The sequence below is a fragment of the Pogona vitticeps genome, chromosome 5 (assembly GCF_051106095.1).
Source record: "Pogona vitticeps strain Pit_001003342236 chromosome 5, PviZW2.1, whole genome shotgun sequence".
NCBI lineage: Eukaryota > Metazoa > Chordata > Lepidosauria > Squamata > Agamidae > Pogona > Pogona vitticeps.
In genome coordinates, this window is record NC_135787.1 from 187385040 (window position 1) to 187410515 (window position 25476).

Here is a 25476-nt window from a genome sequence, read left to right on the forward strand (position 1 = left end):
CGCCAATGCCGCGCTGGTGCATTGGACTGATAAAATTGTTACAGGATTTGTGTTTTTTTGCAAACTGTTTACTGGTACCATACATCTTTCTGTTTTTAGATCAGAGTAAACCCGTAATTCCTGGCCATTTCTTTCAGATCCCACCCCCTCTCCGTTTTATTATTAATTAGCAGAGTTGGTGGTAGTGGTTGAATTACTTACCGTTGAAAGAAAAACTTCCATTGTCTGTCAGAACCCTATTTGGCATTTGGCGCTGTCTTTAAAGTAAGACTTTGGACAAATATGTCTCTTAATGCTCTGGCATTTTATTGAATGAAGTAAATATGCACCCTTAAGTAGACAGAATTTATTACTGCTGTCTGTTTGTGCTGTGCTTATAATGAATCTACGTTATTCCCACTGGTTAAATAAGGGCTGATGGCCTTCTTATAGTGTCTTCCTCCCATTACATTTTTGGATTAAACATTGCCACAGACATTCGCATGTGGTGGAGTATTTGACTTTGCTAATAAACTGTGACAAACAGAATTGTGTGCTTGCCCTCACATTTCTTAGTGATGTGAAATAGAGTAATTTTGTTCTGTTCGTGCCTTTTTCCGGGGAAAATTGAAAAATGTTGATATAGAAAGGGAGCAGCAGATCGGCTTTCTGTGCTGTCTGTTTGAATTGAATTGAGGTGAAGAGATTCCCAAATCTTCAGTGATTCATTTAATTCTGACAGAACTACTTTGCTTTCTCACTGTCAGCACATGGAAGTTAATAGTGGTTTACTGTGCTTGAAATTATTGTTGGCTGTTTTTCAGAGGGTGCTCCTTCCTGTCTATACTGTGTCTCATTACAGCATGTACAGTTCAGTCCTGTGTTTGTTTACAAGTAAGTCATCCTGCTTCATTGTAAATATATGTAAACAGGATTGTAACTTTGATCTCTTTCGAGAAAAAGACTTAGCCTTCAAACAGGACTTTTGTGTAGTCAAAATGCTTCGCATACATTCTTTGCGCTGAGATCGTGGTGTGAAAAGCAGTGTATAAGTGCCATAATTTAAATTTAAAAAAATAATTTAAAGGTTTAATTTGCATTGCTTGTAACAGTCTGCCAGGTAGGCTTTTTCCTGTTCCAAAGATGGAGCGGCTTGCAAGAAGTGGGTTACAGCCCACGAAAACATGTGGCAAATATAATGTGTTAGCCTTTAAGGTGCAAGAAGCCTCCACGTGGGAGGTGAGGACTGACATTGCTGTCTTCCCTCGCTTCCCATGGGAAGTTAAAGTTAAGAAGTGAGATTGCAAACAGAGATTTGATCTAATAAAATCCTGAAATGTTCCAGTTGTTTGAACTGGCTCTTGTTACTCATAAATTGTGAATGAAAATTGGGCTTCTCAAAAACCAGCCACCCTTCCTCCTTTTAAGCACAAAACAATGTTTGAGTCTGGGTTGTACATGTTCATCAGAAGTGAGCCATGCTGGCAGATATTGCTAGGGCAAAAAAAGAGAGAAGAAGCTGTTTTGTATGGCTTTCATGCAAGGCAGAGGTCCCCAACCCCCGGTCTGCGGCCCGGTGCCGGCCCGTGACCTGAGCCAGACTGGGCCGCAGAGGCAGACTTCCCACCCACCCCCGCATGCACTCCCCCCACAGCCTGTTTGCATCTGTGTGCGAGTGCGGGGCCGCGTGTCTGGGGGTGCACCGCCTTCCCCAGCTCGTTCACAGGGCTAAAAAGGTTGGGGACCGCTGATGCAAGGCAGCAGTGGCTCTTGAAATATTTTGTTGCAACTCCTGTAATACCTCACCAAAGGCTGCGCAGGCAAGGGCTGATCAGAGGAGCAGTCAACAACATCTGGAGTAGAGATGGGCATGAACCTCCGTTCAGAGGTTTGTGCTGGTTCGTATGCACGGTGCCACATGCTCACTTCCCCTGCCAGCGGATGAGTGAGGTCATTGGCCAAAGAGGCAGGGGAAGAGAACATGTGCCATCTGTGGTGCCGTGCGCATGAACCTCCAAACCAAGGTTTGTGCCCATCTCTAATCTAGAGGAATACACTTGTTCCATCTCTAAGGCCACATCTCTTTTTTGCACAAGTTTCAGTAATGTGCGAGATCTAACAATATGTTTTGCAAAGGGCTCCTCATAGGTGGAGAACAACAGTGCTATAGAACAACAGTGCATCTGTGGTGTTGTGCTTTGTTCATTACTGCTGCTTCTGCTGCATAGATCTAATACCCTTGGTTTGTTGGATACTTCTAACAGGATAACCTAAAGGGTAGATTTCTAATAGACTTCTAATAGGGTAACCTAAAGGGTAGAAGAAGGCTGACCACCAAAGAGTTGATGCTTTTGAAATTGTGGTGCTGGAGGGGACTCTTGAGAGTCCCCTGGACTGCAAGGAGAGCAAACCTATCCAGTCTGAAGGAAATCAACTCTGAGTGCTCCCTGGAACGACAGATCCTGAAGCTGAGGCTCCAATAGTTTGGCCATCTCATGAGAAGAGAAGACTCCCTGGAAAAGACACTGATGTTGGGGAAAGTGTGAAGGAGAGAGGAGAGAGGACGACAGAGGATGAGATGGTTGGACAGTGTCATCGAAGTGACCAACATGAATTTGACCCAACTCCAGGAGGCAGTTGAAGACGGGAGGGCCTGGCGTACTCTGGTTCATGGGGTCATGAAGAGTCAGACATGACTTAATGACTAAACAACAACAACAAAGGGTAGATTAAAGGCGTGGGAAAAGTATCTGTGTACACAACACAGTGCGCTGCATACGATTAGTGTAGAATTGGGCTAAAAGGAAATCGCACGCCAACAGATAAGCATAACTCTACTGTCTCTTCCTCCACCCTGCTGTCTGAAAAACGGCTATGGAAGTTTTCCAGTGACACTCACGGTCTGTCATGGTTGAGGGGGAATAACCCTCCCTTTCAGTTCTACTGGCAGAAGCATTTTGCATCAGAAGATATAACCTTTTGGATCCTGTCACTTTTTTTCCCCCCAAGTGGAGAAAAGGTCACTGGTACACAGAGTTTGCTTCAGCTAACTATAAAATTCAGAACTGTCTCCTTTGCAGGATAAATATCTTCTGTCCTGGTTTTACAACTCTCAACATCTTTTGCTCACTCAAGAAAACCTTTTAGCTGTGGAAAGCAGTTTCCTGAGAAATAGCTATGCTAGTCCATTTCAGCCTTTAATCTAGACAACCACCACCAACAAAAGCAGAACCAAAGAAGGGTTCTGGCACCTGTAAGCCTAGCAGATTTATTTGGATGAGTTTTCAAGGATGACAATCTACTTCTCCAAAGACGGGGGAAAACCATTGTTTGAACAAATTTCTTTGAACAAGCGGGTTGTAATCTGCAAAAAGTCAAACTGAAATAAACCGGTTAGTCTTCAAGGTGCCTGTTTTGTTTCTGTTATTGTTAACACTAGCCATAAAAAGGCTGCTGCATAAGGATTGTCAAGTAATCATGCAGGTAATATCTGGTCATAGCTGGCTGCTAGAACAAAAGTTTGTAGGACATTGATTATTAAGTGATAAACGTCATGGTTTTGAAATCATTAACTACAGTGTGAACTTGGGATGTGATTACCGTATTTTTCACTCCATAAGACGCACCTTTCCATAAGACGCACCAATTTTTTAGGAGAAGAAAACAGGAAATATAATCTGTTTTCTTCGCTCCATATGAAGCACAGACTTTCCACCCCCCTGTTTTGTGGGAAAAAAGTTTATCTTATGGTGCGAAAAATACGGTTCTTATAATGTGTCTTGTTTTGGAGAATGTTCTGAATCTCACCATGCCATATCTCTCTACAGAGACCAGCCTCTGGATCACCAAAATGCCCCAGTTTCCTGTGAAAACAAGCCTCCGCTCTGTCCCCACTCCCATTTCCCCTCTTATTTATTTTGTACAGGAAAACTACCAAGTTCTTCCTTTTCTTGTGATTCCTCCTTAGGAAAGATGCTAACCTCCACGAGGATGGTAACAATCCTGAGCAGCCTAGTTTTTGCCTATCCTATGTGGGTCTGGTCTCTGGGTGTCTGTGTGAATTTGATTGTATGAGTATACTATGTATATACTTACAATGACAATAAATTTATTTGATTATCCTTTCCATGTGAAACCTGTGTCGGAAAGGCACTGTTCTGCGCAGGACTTGTAATAACTCTGCATGGCCTGGCATTGCTTCCAGAAAAATATGACCGTGAAACTTCTGAGAAGTCCTGAGATATTTCCTGCAAGATTTTTCAGGAGGAAAAAAGAAAATCCCTCCAGTAGAAAAATTTTGCTGTGAGAAGAAAAGAGTGATTCCCCCCCCCCCCCCCGATTTGTCTCCAAAAGAAGGAGGCTATGAGATTTATTGATAGGGCAAAATGATCACCTGCAGTTCCAATGGATTGTAATTTTTCATACAAAACATGCAGGTGATGTCTGTTTGTGACACGGTAATGCTATACAGGTAAAGGATTTTATTTTATTTTTTTAAAAGGCATGCAGCTCTATACCAGTCAATTCTACAGGTTTCTCCATAACCACTGTTCTGTTCTATTGCAGATGTAGTCTGCAAATGGGATACAGAATTTCTTCTTCTGAAATTGACTTTGTTCTGTCCACTACAGCTTGTTTTATATTAGATGAATGGGAAAGTGATAGTGCAGACAACTGATTTCAGTAATGTACTTTTAATTTGTTAATTTTATGTTCAAACTGAATGATAGTCACTGAATCTTAGGGGCAACTATTGTTGTTAGGGGTCTGTTATGCATTCCCGTGGATAGCATTGCTTGATGGCAGGGCTGCTATTCTGCCAAGGACCACAGTCCTGCAGGAGTAATTTGTCCAGAGCTGTGTGTGAGCCGGGTGTAGAGCAGATGCTAGGAGGAGAATCCGCCTCCATTTCTCTTTTCTGCTGTACTTGGTAGACACCTTGGAAAGGGAAAAAAAAATCTGTTTTGCCAGAGGCCTGAACTTACTGTTTGCAGGGGGCTTCTGAAATCAGGCTGAAGAGCACCAGTAAATCAGTTCTGTCAAGGCAGAGTGGTGAGTGTTTTTTCCTTGTGTACGTATGTTGTGAGCATCAGGGAGTCCTGCCTGCCTCTCTCTGGAATTCTGCGCCTGTCATTGATTTGGCAGTTGTCATATTCAGATACTACACACTGCTGTAAAGATCTAGGGACTTCTTGTCTTGATTTGGTTTCTTTGAAAAGCACTGTGCCCCTGGAGCTTGTCACTGCTCACAGACATGCAGTCAATATAAGGATATAGACTGTTCAAAACAAAGGCAGGTGATAAATTTATGAGACTACTAAAAGAAAGTTAGCTTTCCACACAGCCATGTTCTCATCAGGCTGGGTAAATAATATTTTGTATTCTCTGGACTATGGATGATATTCAGAAGGTCTGTGATATCTATAGGGAATCAGTTCCAATTTTTTTCCCTGCAGATACTGAAACCGTGGATATGCATATCGTATATATAGCATAATCTCTGGTTCCCTCCGGTGTCCAACTTTGGTAGTACACCTTGGAAACATGTATTTTGGGGGGTTATTTAATATTTTCAGGCAGCAGATCATTGAAACTGTGGGTACTGATCTCATGTCCTACTGTACACGATTGTTTCTATAACTAATTTTGTCCTGGTTTTTGTGCGACTTTGAACATGTATTTCAGACTTCCTGGACAATGCAAAGTTGAGTCACCCATCACAGCATCTTTCAGGTCTTCCTTATTTAATGCAAAGGAAGATGGGCTGAAGACTAATTCTATGCCCTCCATGGTGGCAAATGAGACAACGCTATATTTTAAAAATTATTCCACACCTAATTGGATCGGCTTTAGAAGGACTCCCTCTGCAGTACATTTCCAGGTCTGAGGTCAATCGCAGTTCTGCCAGAAGAAAAGAGACAGATAGTTTCATTTGTCACGCCTATTCTGCGTATCAGCAGTGGGAAGTACCATGTACCCTCCTGTTTGTTCAAATTAGGTTGGAAAGGAGCTGCTGTCTTCATCTCGTTGAGCTTTGGAGATGCTGATATGGTGGAGGCAGCAGTATGTGGGGCTTTTGGGTGCATACTGCTGATTACTGTTTTGGCTGTCGGTAAGGGGAGGAATTAAGGCCCTGCCAAATACACATTATCGTCATAATTTCAGATAAGACATAATTTGTATTGATGAGACACAGTAATAGAACCAGTGAGGAAAGAACAGATGGCAGTCCCTCCTGCCTGGCAGTAGTCTTGCCCCACATGGTTTGAACAGAAACCTTTGAAGACCCCGCTTTTGTTATGCGGCTGTTTCTAACTGTAAAACATTTAAACTTCAGTGGAAGCTAATAAAGGTGTTTCTAATCCCATTTGTCAATGTCTATAACCAAGTATGTGCACATTATGTCTCTTTGACACGTGTTTTTCTTTTCTGGTTTTGCATTTTGGGGACTATAAGCTATGGAGGTCCTGATGGGCAGAAAGCCATGCGGATAAGTATAAATGATTTTTAAAAAGCGGATTGATTAAATTTTGGAAAAAAATTATCAATTTTTAAATTTAAATTGCTAAAAATCTGATACAGAAACTTGTTTTAAACAGACATTGTTGTTCTATATGCATCCAGACATTGTTGTTCTATATGCATCCATGTATTTGCATGCCCTGAGCATGATTTGTGATCTATATATTGAAATTCAGAGGAATAGCACTATATTCCATAATAAAGCAAAGATGGATGGGAAGGAAGGGATTCTGTTATTTTTGATCTCATGGTGCACCTAAATGTTGTTGTTACTTGTTGGTTGGTTGCTACATGTGTAGTTGCTGGTCTCTTTGAGTGGTAATGGGTGGTATATCTTGAACTTTATCTTGTTCTTGTTAAATTGGTAGTTGTCTTGCTCCTTGTAGAAAACCTTTCTTTCCCATTTTTATTTTCTATTTAACTACTCCTCATCCCATTTTAATAGTTTATGTATTATCTGCTACATTTATATTCTCACCTTTCCTCCAGGAAGCTTGTGGCTTCATAGTCGGGCTCTTCACCTCTCGACCCTGTCAGGTGGAACAGGCTGAGAGCTGCTGTTGGCCCGGCATTGCCTGGTAAATGTCACAGCTGGATGGTAATTTGAACCTTGGTTTTTAAAAACGTTTCCCAACATTCCAGCTATTCGCTGTGCATGTGCACGTGTGCGCGCACATGCATATTGCACACACAGGACACACACCATGATCAGAGTTTTGAGCTGCATAGAAGCTTTTGCAGGTGCATCAGTATATGTGAAGATCTCCCCGTTGCAGGTGTTCGCTTCGTAAGCGTTGGTGCTTGTGGGGTTAGAGTTATGGGCTGATGCAGCATCGGGATTTGCACTGCTTGACACAACCCTGTCTCTGCTCATGTGGTGAGTTCCTCCACTGGTAATAACATCTGAGTAGAGCCTCTGTTGACTCTGCTGCATGTGTCTCTATATGTACCGTTTCTTATACGTGAACAATACGTCATGGATGAAGGAAGAGCATTCAGGAAGAGGAGATGAAGTAAAGTATTTGATTCCTTCTTTAGTGGTGGGCTAGATACAGTGGTGCCTCGCTTTATGATTGCCCCGTTTAATGATGAAACTGCATTACAACAAACTTTTTGCGATCGCAAAACGATGTTTCCTATGGGGGAATTTCGCTTTGCGATGATCGGTTCCCTGCTTTGGGAACCTATTCTTCGCAAAACGACAATTTTCCAACAGCTGATCGCTGGTTTCAAAATGGCCACCGGGTAAACAAAATGGTCCCCCCGCTGTTTTCTGGGACGGATTCCTCGCTGCACAGGCAGCGAACATAGCTGCCCTATGGAGGATCTTCGCTGGACGGTGAGTTTACAGCCCTTTGGAACGCATTAAACGGGTTTTAATGCATTTCAACAGTTTTTTCTTTTCGCATTACGACATTTTCGTTCTACAGCGATTTCGCTGGAACGAATTAACGTCGTAACGCGAGGCACCACTGTACATAGGTGACTCTTGCCAAGATACAGTCATGTGACTTCTTAGAGATGGAGAGTTTGGCCTATTCTCAATAAATCTTTTTGTTTGTTTAAAGTTGAAAGCTGAATTTCAACAATTCTAGAGCAGACGTTGGAGGTTAATTCTCCTCACTCTTGCTCTTCATTGGCAATGTAGACATTAGCTTGTTCTTTCACACCCAAATAGTATCTGACTGCTTTCTTCAGGCTGGCTGCATTATAGATAGACCTTTTATGGCTTTTATTTCAAAATCTTAGACAATATGAAAATATTAATTGCAGCTTCCCAGATACTAGGAAGGCTGAGCAAGAGAAGAAATTGGGATGCAAAAAGGTCACCCTGCAAAGCATTTGAAACAGATGCCCATTGAGTAGGGGGTTTGACTAGCAGATTTTTGGCTCTGTCTCTTGCTGTAAATTTGTTGCCTTGTGTTGGCAATGGAAGTCAATAAAAGCTGGTTTTCAAAGAGCCACTAATTCCAATTACATTAATGAAGACATTTTTGAATTTGACTGATGGCAGCTGCGTAATCAGAATTGAGGTCACTCTTTCTTATGCTTGGAAATATGGAATGGATACTTAAAATTTTGGCTATACCAGTAGTGTATCTAGAGTGGCTTCATAGAGTTGTTTTAATCTTCTGTTAATCTCAGGGTCTGTTTTTCCTTCTGTTTAGGTTAAAGAAAGATGTTCATTCTCAACTTGTTCAGAGGTATGTTCTTGTTCAGTATATAGATACCCAATACCAGAGGTGTTAACTAAGGTTAACCAACCATACGCATTGTGTAAACACCACATTTATTGCTAGCACTAGTGAATGACTATGTGTTTTGTGTGCTAGAAAGAGAATTTAAAGCTCTTTTGTTGTGGCTCCAATACAAGATGTCGGATATTTCTCTAGAATTCTAAATGTGTGTTATTTTTCTCCTGGGAAAGAGTAAATTATTTCCCTTTATGATTATAGACAAAATACTTTAAATGTGTTGGTGGCTTTGACCAAGATACTGTAGTAGGAATAAGCAGAAACTGTGGCTCCTTGTAAGGGTTTTGGTTTGGTACAGGTAGAACACCAAAACGTGGTGGGAATATGTAAATAAAATGTGAAAATAAACAACTTCGATGACACTGTTCCAACCATCTTGTCCTCTGCCATCCCCTTCTCCTCTTGCCTTCACACTTTCCCAACATCAGGGTCTTTTCCAGGGAGTCTTCTCTTCTCATGAGATGGCCAAAGGATTGGAGCCTCAGCTTCAGGATCTGTCCTTCCAGCGAGCACTCAGGGTTGATGTCCTATAAAATGGATAGGTTTGTTCTCTTTGCAGTCCAGGGGACTCTCAAGAGTCTCCTCCAGCACCACAATTCAAAAGCATCAATTCTTCGGTGGTCAACCTTCTTTATGGCCCTAAGATATTCTCCAAATCATGGTGCAGTAGAGGAGGGTTGGATGAACCCTGAGCCTCGTGGTGCGGTGTTTGAACTGCTATACTGCAGCCATAACTGTGCTCATGACCTGGTGTTCAATCCCAGGTAGCCGGCTCAAGGTTGACCTAACCCTCTATCCTTCCAAGGTCGGTAAAATGAGTACCCAGCTTGCTGGCGGGGGGGAGGCAGCAATGTGTAGTCTGCATAATTAACTTGTAAACCACCCAGAGAGTGGTTTAGTGCTATGGGGCAGTATATGAGCAGCACACTTTGCTTTGCCTCTTCCTCACCTGCAGGGTGAAACCTATACACTGTAATTTGATTTACTTCTGCATTTGTCAAGTTACAGATTTGGAGCCATAACAGGCCTCTGTCTTCTTTGACCTGTTGAGGTGGGTGAGAATTACATGGGATTCCTTTGTGCCCTGAATCCCATTAAGAGCGGTGCCAAATGAGCCTCTGAGCCTAATGGGGTGGGTAGGTGGAAAAACGGGGGCTTGGCTTGCACACCTCGAAGGATCCCTTTGGTCGCCTTCAGGCTATGAGCACTCGGGAGAGGCAAGTTTTCCACTTCTGTCACTGTTGGTTTCAGAGATGCGTCATGCGGTGAGGAGTAACAGTCTGATGTTGGACTACAGTTCCCATCAGCTCACGGCAGCACAGCCGATGGTGAGGAATCCTGGAGTCATAGACACACAGCGTCTGAAGGGCCAGTTTTTGCTTGTCCAGTTTACATTGACTAGCAGCATGGCGCTAGGGCTCCAAACTGGAGTCTTTCACATTCTAATGGAGAAATATGACAGCTGAACCTGTGGCTTTTTTGGAAGCGTAGAACACGATCCAAGACTAGTTGCCAGCATTCCTTCTTTCAGACAGAACCAAGACAGAACTGTGGACATGAAGGGTTCAGCTGTAGTACTTTTCTCCACATGCACAGGAAGCGGGCAGTTCTGAGCTAATGGGGTGGGTGGGTGGAAAAACGGGGGCTTTGCTTGCACGCCTATGAGCTACGAGCACCCGGGAGAAGCAAGTTTTCCACTTCCTTCACTGTTAGTTTCAGAGATGCATCATGCGGCAAGGAGTAACAGTCTGCCTTGCCCCTTGGGGAACGGGGTGGGACAGTGGCCCATTTTTGGTTGGCCATGAAGCCAGTAGCAATTTGTAAATCTCTCTCTCTCTCTCTCTCTCTCTGTGTGTGTGTGTGTGTGTGTGTGTTTGTAGAGAGAGTTCATTTGGCTATTAACATCCTTCGTGGGATGACGTTGACGAAATAACAGTTCTCTTTCAGGATCTAAAACTGTGCAGTCTTTATAGGAATGCAGCTCTTTAAAACAGTTGGAGTTTATTCCCCCCCTTTAAAAAGGGAGAGTGGTTTCATTTCTTGGGATCTGAGAAGAAATGACTGTGAAAAAGCAGTGGCCCTTAAAAACAAACTACATACGTATTCACTTAAACCTCAGGTGTCAGTTCAACCATCTACATTTTAAACCAACCCCAACTCCCAAAAAAAGGAATTTACACTTGCAGTTCCTTTAAGGTTCGCTTTTGTGGGTTACATTGTCAAGCCGGTGTCATGGATAATCAGTGCAGGTTTTTGTGTAATGTTTTGGGACATTTAATTTCTTGTATTCCAGTGTTCTTGTAGAAACCACCTGACAGAAGCAATAGCAGGGATTCAGTTGAATATATATATATATTCTGTGCCCCTGCTGGTAAGATCCAAGTAATGCCAGAAATACTTGCTTTTCAGCATTTGGTATGATGTATAGGAATTTTGTTTGTGTGCAGAAATTTCAGAGGCAAGTGTTTATGAAGTGGCAGAGGGGGAAATTAAAAGGCTATGAATCCTTAGCCGTAGTTGTGAACCTTCTTCATTTTACTGCAGCATTGCTGAGGACTCTGAAACCCACCAGGCTCGGTGATTTGACTCATTGGTAGACTTTATACTCCTCCAGGGCTAAAAAAAGGTTCAGTGTGTTTTGTACTGCCTTTGCATCCATGTGCAAAAATCTCTTTAAATCATCATCACCTCTTGCTATATACAGTTGTCAGGCACCAAAAGCGTATCCTAATAGAGCAACGCAGCTGGTGCTGCGTTGCTCTTGCTCCAGCTTATTTCAAGCAGACGTGTCCTGATCTGTAGGAATGAAACCTGTTGGCATTCCAGAGGAGCAGCTGTTGGCTTTGATCTTGCAAACTCGCAATGATTCAGGTCCTGCAGATTGTGAAAGAGCTGGTGTCGCCAGCACGACGTAGAACAGGCACGGCAAAGAAAGGTAGGAGAAGCTGTGAAAAAACGTTCCCCCTTAATCATTTGAGTTAATTAATTGTTCATGCCGACTTGCAGTTTGGCACTTGAGCGATTGCCGGAAGCCTTATTCTGTGTTTATTTCTAGTTTTGCATTTTGGGCACCGAGATTCACTTGCTGCAGCTTTGTTTCGAGCAGCGGCAAACTCTGTTGAGATCAGTAATCGTGGTTTTAGAGGGAATTCTAACAGACATGAAGGCAGAATTTAAGTGTATGTAGTTGATAAGTTCAAGAACTGTATTCTCCCCCCCGCCGCCATTCAGTTAAAAGAATTTCTTCGATAGGCAACTGAGTGTTAAAATAGCAGCAGTATGCTAGAATAGCAGGAAAAACGGTAGAATGCTAGAGTACCTTGCAGTCTAGTTGTAAGATTATTATACATAAAAGAGAGATGCAGTATTAGTGCTTTCTTGGGAATAAGAGCATTAAAAGCCTGCTGTGCACTCATTCTTGTAAAAATAGGTTAAATTTTGCATGTTTAACTTTCAGATTAGTTCTTCTGAAGAAATGTTACTAAAAAGTATATCTTTGATCCCATCACTGTACGTGGGGTGTTTTGATGTAATTCCACCTGCTTTGTGTATGCATGTCTGCTTTAAGATGCAGATGGTTGCACCAACTGCCTTTTAACAGTAGGGTCCTTAATTTACCGATGTGTGAATTTAAGTATTGTGATCTCAGGTGGAAAGAAATAACCTTTAACATCTTTATGGAGCTTTGCTTAGGTTTTGAATGCTATATTTCTTGAGCATACCAAGGAAAAAACTATATTCCACTCTTATATGTGCCTGTTCAATGAGTCAGAGAGCAATACTAAATGCCTTTTCATACTGTTATATCCAGATCCATAAGTAGTAAGTCCCACTGGTTTCAGTGTAATCCATTTCTAAATAGGTATGCCTACATTTACAAACCTAAAACAGCTGTTCGTTTAAATGAAAGAGTCTGCAGACAACTAGCGATTTTAAGCTGGAAGTTTTGAAGATTAGTTCTTTTTTCATTTTGCATAGCTCATGACTGGTAAAGTTATGACATGGTAAAGTTATATATTGCCATCTCTTTTATTCTGTGCTCTAAAATGAATTGATAAATCGAGCAGTTTGCTTCAATGGAATTGGCAGACATGATGGGAGACCAGCGCTTTCAGGTTGTTCAATCATCCTGTCCGTTGCCCGTAATGGAATCTGAGCATGCGGTAATATGAAAGTGAGAATTTTGGCCGTGGAGATTAATATTTAATCTTGCGTCCACACTGACCCAAAAGAAAGCTTGACCTTTACAAAAATGTTCTTCATCAGAAGAAACAAATCTTTGTGACCCCCATTTTTGTCTTAATCATGAGAATTCTTCTAGTTAGAATCCCAGTCAGTTGCTAATCAGACTTAATGGGTTTGATGTGAGTTGTATGTGATCAGTGAATTTAAAATAATGGCGTGATCTAGCCAGAATTCAGCACGTATAAGCCCTAATCATTTTGGTGGGAGAGTTAAATGTATGCTTAACTCTTCTCTGTCAAAATGAATAAATCTTTCATGCGGAGATGAAACGCTTTGTGCATTTACTTGAAATGAATCCAGTTGACTTTAAGCAGACTAACATCTGAGTAGGTGTGTATAGATTGCACGGTAAAACTTAACAACTCTGATTGTTATGTGCTTCACAAAATATTTTCTGGTTATTTTGGAAAGTATTACTGGGGCATACATACAGTTCCTCTGAGTTCTTACCTCTCTTTGTAGTTGTGAGCTCTGGGGTTACATGGAAAGCTAATTTTTGATTAAGAGTCCATATGCCCTCCTTTTTACATACTATTATTCTGTGAGTTGCTTTCAGGTAGCTCAGTGGATTGTTCAGTTATCACTGCATGCTGAGCACAGAGCAGTAGAGTCTGTAAATGGCTGACAAAAGAGGCCCAAGGAAAGACTATGGCACTGGTTCCCAAACTTTTTTTGACTCGAGGCGCCCTTGACTTACTGGCCATTGGCCATGGCTCCCCAGCACCTGCTGTATCCATGGGGTCAGTACCCATGGTTTCACATCTGCTGCCTGAAAATAAAATCAAATAAAAACCAGAGAAATACACCTTCCCAAGGTGTGTTACCAGGACTGGCCATGGAACCAGAGACTATGCTATATACAGGTGGCTTGATGGAAACTCACCTGTGGCCTGAATGGAGGGAGGAGGCAGCAAAGGCTCCCTTGCAAACAGGAGGACAGGAAACCCAATCCTTTAGCAAGACTGGGATAGGGTTTTCTCTCTGTGCCGTGCATGTACACCAGAGAACCTTCAAGTAAGTGCTGCATGATACTTTGGGTGAGGTGGAGGGACAAGGGGGAAGGATTACAAGATTCCATGGCGCTGCTGGATGGATTTCCCAGTGTCCCACAGAGCCATGGCACACTCTTTGGGAAACACTGGACTGTGGTGTACCATGCTGATACACGAAATCTCCTTGGAACAAATCAGACTTGCGAAAAATTAAATTGAGGATTCTCAGTCTTTAGTCTGCTATTTGGTTTAGATGTCAACTCCCAACTAGCAGAACCAGTGGCAAGGGCTTCTGGGAGCTGAAGTCCAAAACATCTGGAGGGTCAGTGCTTAACCACGAACTACTCGTACACAAAATTGTATACACAAAATATGCAGAACAATAATATCTTGCTAATTTCAAATAAAGAGAAACAGTTGTTGGAGGGTTGCAATAAAACTGCCCTAAACTCAATGTAAGCAGGAATAGTTCAACCTAGTGTCCGCAGTGTGTCTTCCCTATACAGCAGAGGCTCCCAACCTTGGTTCCCCAGATGTTCCTGGACTGCAATTCCCAGAAATCCTGGGCAGCACAGCTAGTGATGAGGGCTTCTGAAAGTTTTCATCCAAGAACATGGGGGCATCCAAGGTTGAGAATCCCGGCTGTAGAGGGATACAGTGGATTCATGTAGTGTGGTCAAGCACCTACAGAACTTTTGCAGTAAAGTTGGCATAGTGACCGGACTTAGCTGCATCAGGATCGGTGTGTGTGTCAACCCAGGTTGCCGACTCAAAAAGGAAAGGACATAACGTCCTACTCATTGTGTTACATTTTTAAAAAATTGTTGTTTTTTGTTGTTTAGTCGTTAAGTCATGTCCGACTCTTCATGACTCCATGGACCAGAGCATGCCAGGCCCTCCTGTCTTCCACTGCCTCTCGGAGTTGGGTCAAATTCATGTTGGATGCTTCGGTGAAAGTCTTATATTCCCCTAGTTTCCTTTCAGGGTAAATTCCAAAATATTTTCAAAGGAATGCAACTAGAAATGATTTTTTTTTAAAAAAAGCTTGTTAGCTCTTTGTAAAAACACTTAGCAATTCATTATTTCTCAGAGCTGTAATTGGATGTGACCTTGTGTATGTCAAGGCATTATTGTACAAAATGAGTCAGCCTTGTTAGCGTTTCTCAGTAGAAGCAAATAAATGATGTTGTTAAGAATCTTGGTATAAAGTAAATGTAAAGTTACATTACTGGATCTTAAAGAATTTCTGGTATTTAACTTTCCAGGTGGCTGCTCCACCCAGATTGGAATTTAATTCTTGCTTATAAGAGACAGTGAGACCTTTTTTTGGTAATCTGCGTATTGTATGGTTAGAATATTGGACTGAGACGCTGGAGGATCAGGTTCTAGTCCCTACTGGACTGTGAAACCAATTGTGTGATCTTGGGCTACTCAGTTTTAAAATCTTTTCATTCCCTTGACTCATTAAGCAGAGATTGACCGTAGTGCTATGTTTATGCAAATATTTGTAGAAAAACCTAGGATTGTCTACCTGCATGTTCATCTGAAACCTTGGATAGTCACTACCAGTTAAAGTAAACGTTTCTGTGCTAAACAGAGTATCTCAATATGTACATATTTTATGTTACGGTGTCTGTCCAATGAGTCTACATCTGCTAAGTCAAAATTAGGGCATTATCCATTAGATCTAACATCCTACATTGAGTAAAGTGTTTCGCTTTAGCAAAGACTGTTCATGTGCTGAACTCTCTTAGGAAACGACTTCACAGTTCCATATTACATCTGCCAGAAAGATAAAAATTGTCCCATTACTTAATAAAAATAAATCAAATAGCAACAGGCAGCAGAGCATAAACTTCGTTGTTTAATAAATAACGAAGAGGTAAGAGGGAAAAAAAGTTTGGATTTTTTAAAACCTTGCATGATGTTAGGCTAGGATGTACAGTGGACCACCCGGAACATGTTCGAATCTAAGGTTGCCACTGCAGTTATGGTTCCTGGTGCTTCTGCCTTCCAAGGATAGGTGGAGCCTTCTTTGTAATAGCAGTTCTGATCTAGCACTTCCTTTCTGTTTCTCTGAAACCAAAAGAAATGGCCCATAAGACTAATTTTTCTTTCATCTTAATCTCTCCAGAGGTGTACCTGTGCTTTGGACTATGTGTGTTAAGCCCCCCTTTTTTAAAGGACTCAAAGTTAGAACATATGAACCTTCAGCCTGACTATTTTTTCCTCTTATCTTAAGCTACAGAGGATTCCCCTGAAAAGTGGGAAAGGAGCTGCATTCTCTCATCTCCAGTTTGTTGTTTGGCCGTGTCCCCCTTGACCTGCTGGTTCTCTTTAGCCTTCTCCAATTGTCTTAAACGCAGCCAGGTTAGAAATGGGTGTTCTGTTGCTTGGGCCTTCTTTTGGCTTTGTGTGTGTTTCTTCTTGCCTAGTGGTTACAGAAAGCCTGTGTGTGATGTCAGCCATGTGAGCTTCAGTTGTACCGTCAAGTAAGTGGTTCAGGACCCAGAGGTAATTGCACTTAGAACGGCCTGTGCGGCAGAAATTTCAAAAAAAGCACATTTAAAGGAATGTAATTTTATACACTAGTCCAGTAGTTCTCAACCGTGAGTAACCCAGGTGTTGGTTGTTGTAGGTTTTGTCTGGCTGTGTTCTTAAGGTTTTTCTTCCTAATGTTTCACCAGTCTCTGTGGCCGGCATCTTCAGAGGACAGGAGTCAGAACTCTGTCTGTGCTCTGGTGCAGATTGTGGGATAGTTGAGTAATTATAGTTGTGGGATCAGCTTTTTGTCCTTTTCATGAGATTGGGTGATTATGGTGATCAGCGTGTTTTTTGTGTGGGTGTATTGTTGTGATAAGGGGGAGAGATGATATGTCACTGTGATTTATTGGTGTCAGATCCCGGATCCCGGCTGTCAAATTCTCCATGAATACAACCCAGATGTTCTTGGACTGCAATTCCCAGAAGCCTCCCTCACCAGTTGTGCCGCCTGGGGTTACTGGGAGTTGCAGTCGGAGAAGACTTGGTTTACCCAAGGTTGAGAACCACTCCTATCGTCCTTCTTGTCAATGGGAGCACACAGTGGTAAGAAATAAAGGTACTTCCCCCAGTGCTATATTTTCACAAGATCTTAAAATTCTAAGGCTTTCAAACAATTAATTGTAACGGGTTGGTTAGATAAAAGGAGTAATCAATTCTATTTAAGTAAATGTGCTTGTTACCAAAACTTTAAATAGAGTTTCATTTGAGAGAGAGAGAGAGAGGAAGTATGGGTGAACTTTAATAAAACAAAAAGTTCATTTCATTATTTAAAAGGAAAGGTCATCTCATATTTTTTCCTGTCTTCTTTTTCAAGTAACATGGCAGAACCAAAATAGGATATAATTAATGTATGTCCCACCAATTTAATCTGGATCTGATTAAATATTTCAGTCTTAACCCTTTCCACACACTTTAAAATGGGTATGCAAAAGAGCTTGGATAACAACATGCGGTTTCTCTAATGGCTGTGAAAGTGTTAATCACTACATGAGATGCTATTACACCTGCCTGAACATTATATTTCCTTCTGAACTCAACAATGTGTGACGTGTACATGGCTATGCTGTAATGTAGGTCTAAACCTATAAGCATATACAGTATTTACAAAACCAGGGTACTTTGATTTTGTCGTTTTAATGGTCAGACAACTAGAAGGGTGCCATATTTTCTGTGAGGTACAGTAGCCCTGTAATGGATTTTCCTTGGCCGACCTGAAACAAACTAATCCAATTATACTTCATCTATTTTATTGACCTCTCTGTTCAACCTCCTTGAAACACCATAGCACTGTGTGGGAGGTGTGCCTGTAAGAACTCCTGCATGTATTGTGTGTGTAATATTCAGAACTGCTGTTAAGTGTTGGGAAATGCTTGGAGGTAAAGCTTGGAGGTTTTCTGTCCTGCTACGATCAGTTCTGGAAGCCAAAGTAATTGTGCCATCCTTCATAGAAAAACAGGATTTGCACTGATTTTACTATTTCAGGTACTCAGAAGATGCAAAGTTTTGTGCTCAAGTTGCCCATCATGGCAGTGGTGGCACGTCTTGCTCGCCTACATATTTGCTTATGCTTTCAAGTAAAGGAATTCTAGGAGGGCCACTATTATGACAAAGAACTGGGAGTTAGGTGTGTTTTTCTATAGCTTTCCATCATCATCAGGGTTGATTTCTTTATTGTTTTAGCACGTTTTTGCTTTGCTTTTTATCTAGAAAGGCTTCCAAGTCGACTTATTAATCTAAAAAAATAAGACAATACTTTCCCACAGGCACGTAGACTTCTCAACAATGCCAGGGTTAGGGGTGCTGGATCCCTGTGTAGTTCAAAATCCATGTGTAGTTCTCATGCCAGGAGAGGGGGATAGCTGGACGATCACTATCGGACTAGGGTCCATCTCACCGCCAACAACAGGTACATCCAAGCCCACTTTTCTCTGGCTGCTTTTTGGAGATGAACAGCAGCACAGTACTTATTGAATATTTATATATGTATTGAAATACGTATTTATATATTGGAATATTTATTTATTTATTGAAAATAAATCCTTGTATAACCCAGTGGTTCTTAACCTTTGTTACTCGGACGTTTTTGAACTGCAACTCCCGGAAACCCCAGCCAGCACAGCTGGTGGTGAAGGCTTCTGGGAGTTGCAGTCCAAAACTCCTGAGTAACCCAAGGTTAAGAACCAGTGGTATAACCAAAACTGCACTGCTCAAACCCATGGAATTCAAAGGAGAAATGTAATCCAAGAGAGAGAGAACACAATAGGGAAGTGATTACGGGGAGAAAAAATCAAACGTAGACACTAGATCAGTGGTGTCGAACTGTGGCCCTCCAGATGTTCTTGGCCTTCAACTCCCAGAAATCCTGGCCAGCAGAGGTGGTGGTGAAGGCTACTGGGAGTTGAAGTCCAAGAACATCTGGAGGGCCACAGTTCGACACCACTGCACTAGATTCTTGAATACAGGATGCAACTGGTGGTGTTGCTGCACTGAAGCACGAGGACATGTGCTTCTTCCTTTTCCTTAGGAGGGCTACGACAATGGCGGTTGGTAATTGAGAAGGTGTTCCAAACCTAGAGCTGGTTGAAGGACAGGGATGGAGATATGCCTGCCAGTGTGGTGCTGGTGGTTGAGGATAGCTGTTCGAATCCAGCACCTCTGAAGAAGTGCCAGGTTTGGGAAAGGCCTGCTGTAGCGTCCAGCTCCTGATGAGTAATTTTCTCAGCCGTACTTTCTACTGCTACTGCAGCATTGTGGGTGGATGATCCCCAAGGGAACTGTGGGAGTCTGAAATTCACATACCGGCTTGACACAACTAATTGCTTGTTTGCGGACCTCTAGTAATGAAAAAGGTGCTGCATGTTCTTCAAGGTTGGGGGAAAAATCATCTAAGGCATGGAAGGTCTCTCTACCCAACTCCCAACATTTCGATTTCCTGGGTAAACAAATCCCAGGGACATTCCTAGCTCTGCTATCTTCTTAAAAATACATTTGCAGTTTCTTGCATGTCTGTCAAGTTAAGGTCTTTGGCATTTAAAGTTGGATTCTGGCTTGCAGCAGATGGAATCCTGGCCACACAATTGCTTCTGGTTCTGTTCTGATTCGAACTGCACTGAAACATTGCCTCAAAGTGGGGGCGGCTTTCCTTCATCTGTGCATACAGCCGAACAAGATTCAGTGTCAATTGAATAAATGTTTCTTGTTCCTTTCTTTTCAAATCCAGCTTGATATTTGCAGTTTTAAATTTTGTCTGTCAGAGAGTTGATTGCAAGTGGGAGATGAAGGAAGACTTGTTATTGTTTTTGGCCTGAGCAAATAAAGCAACTCAGAGCCTGTCCACATGGGCATTTATCCACATGGCATTTGGTGTGCTGATGGGCCAGGTTGGTTCATTCTTTTTTTTTTCTGGTGACCGTTCATGGACGTTGATGGAATGGAATCGTGACCCCCTTTTATAATAGCCAAGTAACCTGCAGTGTCACCTGTTACCTCCACATAAAAGGGCATTTTTAATGGGGTAAAGTTATCCCTTCTCAGAAAGTAGAGCCGTCTGTCTCCCCACTCCCCCAAGGTCTTGTTTCTCATACACAAAAACACATGCAAAAACTTTCGTATTCTATTCCGAAAGGATATTCTTGCTAGACAAAAACTGACACCATTCTTTTACCACTGGGGAATACAGTCTGCAGATGTTGCTGAGCTGAAACTTAGAGGAACTGAGCTGGCATGATGTGTGGGTTTTTAGGAACATATAGTAGATGGGAGTACAGGGTGGGGAGCTAATACCTGTGGCACTAGAGACAGCCAAGCATAAAATCTTTGCACGTTTGTTGTATGGTATCACTGTTTGGATTAAGGGTTTTAACCCCTCCATTGAAAGTTGCGATCCTTATTTGCCATGCCAAGATGCGCCTCTTCAGCCGGTCTGCGGCTCGAAGCTGGTATGCCCTCAGTAGAATGTCAAGTGTGGCTACATGCATTTCGTTATTGGTTAAAGTTGGTCTCTGCCCCAGTAACCTGTGGCTATTTGGGTAGAGTGGGCATCATATATGTTAAATAAATAAAAAATAAATAAATTATTTGCTAAAAGATGTCATTGCCAGTTCATGGCATAAGGGGTTTACAGAAAAACTGCATCCCTTAGGCTTCTCTATTGATTTCTTACTGAGACAGCCTCAAGGTAGCATTAAACCAATACAGTGGTACCTCGCAAGACGATTATTCCGCAAAAGGTTTTTTTCGCTAGACGTTGACTTTTTGCGATCGCTATAGCGATTCACAAAATAATTCTTCCTATGGGGGATTTCGCTGGATGATGATTTGGTCTGTGCTTCTCAGACCGTTTTTTCGCAAGATGATGATTTTTACAGCTGATCAGTGGCTTCGCAAAATGGCTTCCCTATGGGTGATCTTCGCAAAACGGGTGTTTTAGGGACCGATGCTTCACAAGACAGCTATTTAAACAGCTGATCGGCACTTCGCAAAATGGCTCCCCTATGGGTGATTTTTGCTGGACAATGACTATTTCCCCCCATTGGAACGCATTAAACGGGTTTCAATGCATTCCAATGGGGAAACCCTTTTCGCTAGATGATGTTTTCACAAGACAGCAATTTCAATGGAACGGATTAACATAGTCTAGCGAGGCACCACTGTACTTATACAACATATTGAAGATATAGACCTTCAGTATGCTCTAGCTTGTGCAAACAGTACTTCTTCACCACTGTGTTTTGGCTTAAATTTTAACTTCCGCAAGCCAGCTAACTACTTGTACCAAATTACAGAACCAAGATATCACCTTGCCTTTTCAAGGGCTAATTGCTTTCCCCTAGCCCTTTCAAAGGGATGTTTTAATAACACCCCATATGGTGAAAGGATTTGTCCCTGTGGGAAAGAAATTATTGAGCCCTTGGCACTCATCATTTTAGAATGTAGGCTATATAGGATCGAACACATTCGATATCTTGGTTCACTCATGACTAAATGTACTGGCCTACCTCCCACAAGCTATTCGAAATTTTTGTTGTCTGGAGAGAATCAAATAATTACACAGTTACTGGCTTAAATTTTTATTTTCAGCTACAAGAACGTGCAAAATGCTATAGCAAGATTTTATATTATATTATGTATTTATTTTATCTATTTTACCTTTGTATGAACGGGTTCAGTAGAAATGCTATTGTTTGTGTGGTTCCATCCATGTGGGCTTAAGCCTTGGCTTAAGGCTTAATTGGGTTTAGTGTTGTCCTTAGTCCATATGTGATATCATACCAAGGTTAGTACTGAAAAGAGAAGTAGGGTGGACTTCTTGGGAAAGGGAACAGACAGGAAGAAAACTAAAGATGATGTCACGTGCATTTTGACTGGGACAAGTACCACTGTTTCCAGTAATCTCTTGGCAGGAGAAGATAGCTGGGAATCATGTGCATGGAAAGTCAGTGGTTGCTGATTTGTTTCAAGGCTTTTTATCCTGGTGATGAATGTTGTTCATCTCCCTGACATCTTAGAGCATCTGTGTTTCGTCTTTATGGTCCTCTAGTCATTTTCTTCCCTTATTTTTTCTTCACTGAGAATAACAAGCAAAAGAGCACGAACCAAAGACATGGACAAAAATTGCTCATTGTTAAAGCTGGGAGTTCAGTTCTCGACTATGCTTCCCAGAAGATCCAGCCTCTGTGTCCTTGGGCAAGCTGCACAGTCCCAGGGCAGCCCTGGAAGAAGGGAATGTTCAACCACTTCTGAGAACTCACTACCTAGAAAACCCTGGATAGGGTTGCCATAAGTCAGAATTGACTTGGCAAATTGAGTAAGGCAAATTCCAGAGTACATACAGTCGTGCCCCGCTGGACAATTACCCCGTTTAACGATGAATCCGCTTAATGTTGACTTTTTGCAATTGCTTTTGTGATCGCAAAATGATGGTTTAAATGGGGTTTTTTCGCTGTGCTTTGGGAACCGATTTTCGCTTTACAACGATCAGCAAACAGCTGATCGTCTGGTTTCAAAATGGCCGCCGGCTGAAGAAAATGGCCCCCCGCTGTTTTAGCACTGATTTTTCGCACTACAGGCACCGAAAATGGCCGCCCCTATGGAGGATCTTCGCTGGACGAGCAAGTATTCAGCCCATTGGAATGCATTGAATGGTTTTCAATGCGTTTCAATGGTTTTTAAAATTTTGTTTGATGATGTTTTCGCTCTACAGCGATTTCGCTGGAATTAATTAACGTTGTCAAGCGAGGCATCACTGTACTGCAAATTGGAAGAGGAAGGATTGCTCTGTAGTTTAATTCATGGTGAATATTGTAGATATTCAGCATCAAGTTTCTTTGCATTGTGTTTGGGGTGTGTGAGAGACCCAATTCAGCATAGTTGTAGTGCAGGTCACTGGATGGCCATTCATTCTCTAGTTGGGGGCAAGGAGGATCCTATCTGAAGTCTGGAAGATTGCTAACGGTCAGTTTTAAGGACTACCAAGCTTGAAGAGCCAAAGGTTTTGAACTGCGGTAGGGTAGCTGCCATCTCTTTCTGTTACGGTTGAGTTTACAAAAAAACTGTTCATAATTTCAGCCTTGAAAGCAAAGTGTTTGCTAAGTTCAGGAAATTCCTGGAAGAAAAAGTGGTGTCACGACTTTTCTGTAACGTACAGGGAGAGAAGGAAGAACGCAGGATGGCGAAAGAGCTGGTTTAAAGACTGGTTTGAAGGGTCCTTCCTTGGAAGAGTCAACAAGTAGAAGAAAGATTCTTGTTCACAAGCCCCTTCTGTGCACAGCTGGGAACCTTTCTTCATCTTCCCAACTTGTAGCTGGCCCTCAGTTATGTAACAAACAGTTCAGGCAGTTTGATTTCAGAAAGATTCGTCTTACTGAGCAGCTAACTGATGGATTTTAGACTTAAAACAGATGTTAGAATTTGTAGTGTGCTCATCTGTCAGTTGAGCACACTTCTGTAGGGCATTTTTACTGCTGAAGAGTTGAGCGGCATTGGGTTTTCTTAATTCAGAAAGAGGAAAACATTCAGCATTAGGATTTTTTTAATGTTTCAGCTTGCTGCTGCTATGATCAGTGTTTGTTTGGACATGTGTTGGGCTTTTCATTGCGGAAGCATAAATGACGCAGAGGGCAGTCTTGTTCCGGTGTTTATACCCAAACCAGTAGTCCTATTCAAATGTTTGCACAAGGACTAATTTTCCAGTGTGGTTTTTTTTTTCAGTATATGAACAGGAGTTTACATGCTAGCAGTTCATCATTGTTTCCCCAGATTTTGAGTCTTGCAAGTGGCCTAGAAAAGTATAGCAAGCAGGCACTGTGCTGTAAATCTCAAAGGGGCCATATGGCTGCCTGGGGGGTCCCTGGTCTATTTGGAAGGGGCCACAGTCTGGAAGCTATTCTTCACACACCACCTGATAAGGTTTGCTGTTCAACGTATATAATCTTGATTCAACCTATATTTCTTTCATATTAGGTTTATGGCCAAGGCCAAAAAAAAAAAAAAAAAAAAAAAAAAAAAAAAAAGGTTGAGAATGGCTGTGATGGTCCTCAAGAACCAAAATCTAGTGGAGTTAGTGATGGAGCTATAGGGCAGACTAGGGTCTATTTTCTCTTATTGATCTTAATGGCATGGACAAAGAAGTACTTGAGTAATGCAGAAATCGATGGCACTGTCAATTTCAACAGTAATCTTTTTTAAAAATTAAGCAGACCTACGCACCTTATATTTCTTCCTTTTAACAGATCAGTGTGCTATATTACATTGGCATGCCTTCTTTTCAGACAGAGGTGACCTAATTTTTAAAATAGCTCCTTTTACTGTCAGTCCCAGAAAACAATGCTTTACTCCTCTCTCTCTCTCTCTCTCTCTCTCTCTCTCTCTCTCTCTCTCTCTCTGTGTGTGTGTGTTCGGAATACAATACAAGTTAGTATTTGCTTCAACTTTAAGCTGTAGTTGCTAACCTACAGAGTATTTTTCTTTTTCAATGTCACAGCTGACAGGTGGCATCAGTATATGGAAATAGGCTGCAAATTGCCAGTCCTCTTACTCACACCACTCTTGTTAAGGGAGAAGATGGAAGAGGTTTAGGATTGTTACAGTGCTGTACATTGGAAGGACAGATCCTGAAGCTGAGGCTCCAATACTTTGGCCATCTCATGAGAAGAGAAGACTCCCTGGAAAAGACCCTGATGTTGGGAAAGTGTGAGGGCAAGAGGAGAAGGGGATGACAGAGGATGAGATGGTTGGACAGTGTCATCGAACTGACCATCATGGATTTGACCAAACTCTGGGAGGCAGTGGAAGACAGGAGGGCCTGGCATGCTCTGGTCCATGGGGTCACGAAGAGTTGGGCATGTCTTAACGACTAAATAACAACAACTGTGGTGGTTTTCAACCTAGTACAGAGGCCAGAAGATGGAGACATACTCACTTTCAGCAGCATCACTACTCATCCTTAGTTTCTTGTAGCTATGGCTATACCTCTTTCTGCCTGGAATTGTGAAAGGATTAGCACTGGAAGATGTGGAGAGCTGGGGATAGACAGTTGTAGCAGCCTTGTGGACAGGTGAAGTTTACTGTTTGGCTGTGGCTGTTTTATGCCATCAAGTTGGAACCAACGTAGAGCAATCCAGATACAGTGGGGTCTCTACTTAAGAACTTAATCCGTATTGGAAGGTGGCTCTCAAGTGGAAAAGTTCTTATGTAGAATCTGCATTTCCCATAGGAATGCATTGAAAACCATTTAATCCGTATCTGCTCTTTTCCGTCCATAGAAACTAATGGGAAGCTGCTATTCCGCCTTCTATCACTAGAGGGGGATTTTTTCTTTTTTCCCCTTAGGTCAGGGAACAGTGTTAAAAGCACTTCTGACGAAGCTAATTTTGAAGCAATGGACTGAAAACCAATTAATCCGTTCTGGCTGTTTTTTTTATGTAGAGGTGCGTTCGTAC

At 42.0% G+C, this 25476-nt stretch overlaps 1 protein-coding gene across 6 annotated transcripts in view; it reads left to right on the forward strand.

The window, feature by feature from the left end:
- Window positions 1-25476, forward strand: part of USP6NL (USP6 N-terminal like) — a 171080-nt gene that overhangs the window by 27470 nt on the left and 118134 nt on the right. Inside the window, exon 1 of one of the 6 annotated variants that reach the window (XM_020801062.3) lies at window positions 11153-11691. The exons of the other annotated variants lie outside the window; for them this stretch is intronic. Within the exon in view, the coding sequence (XP_020656721.3) occupies window positions 11619-11691 (73 nt within the window). The 5' untranslated portion in view covers window positions 11153-11618. Of the gene's footprint in view, window positions 1-11152; window positions 11692-25476 lie in introns of those variants that run through there. 6 annotated transcript variants of the gene reach the window in all.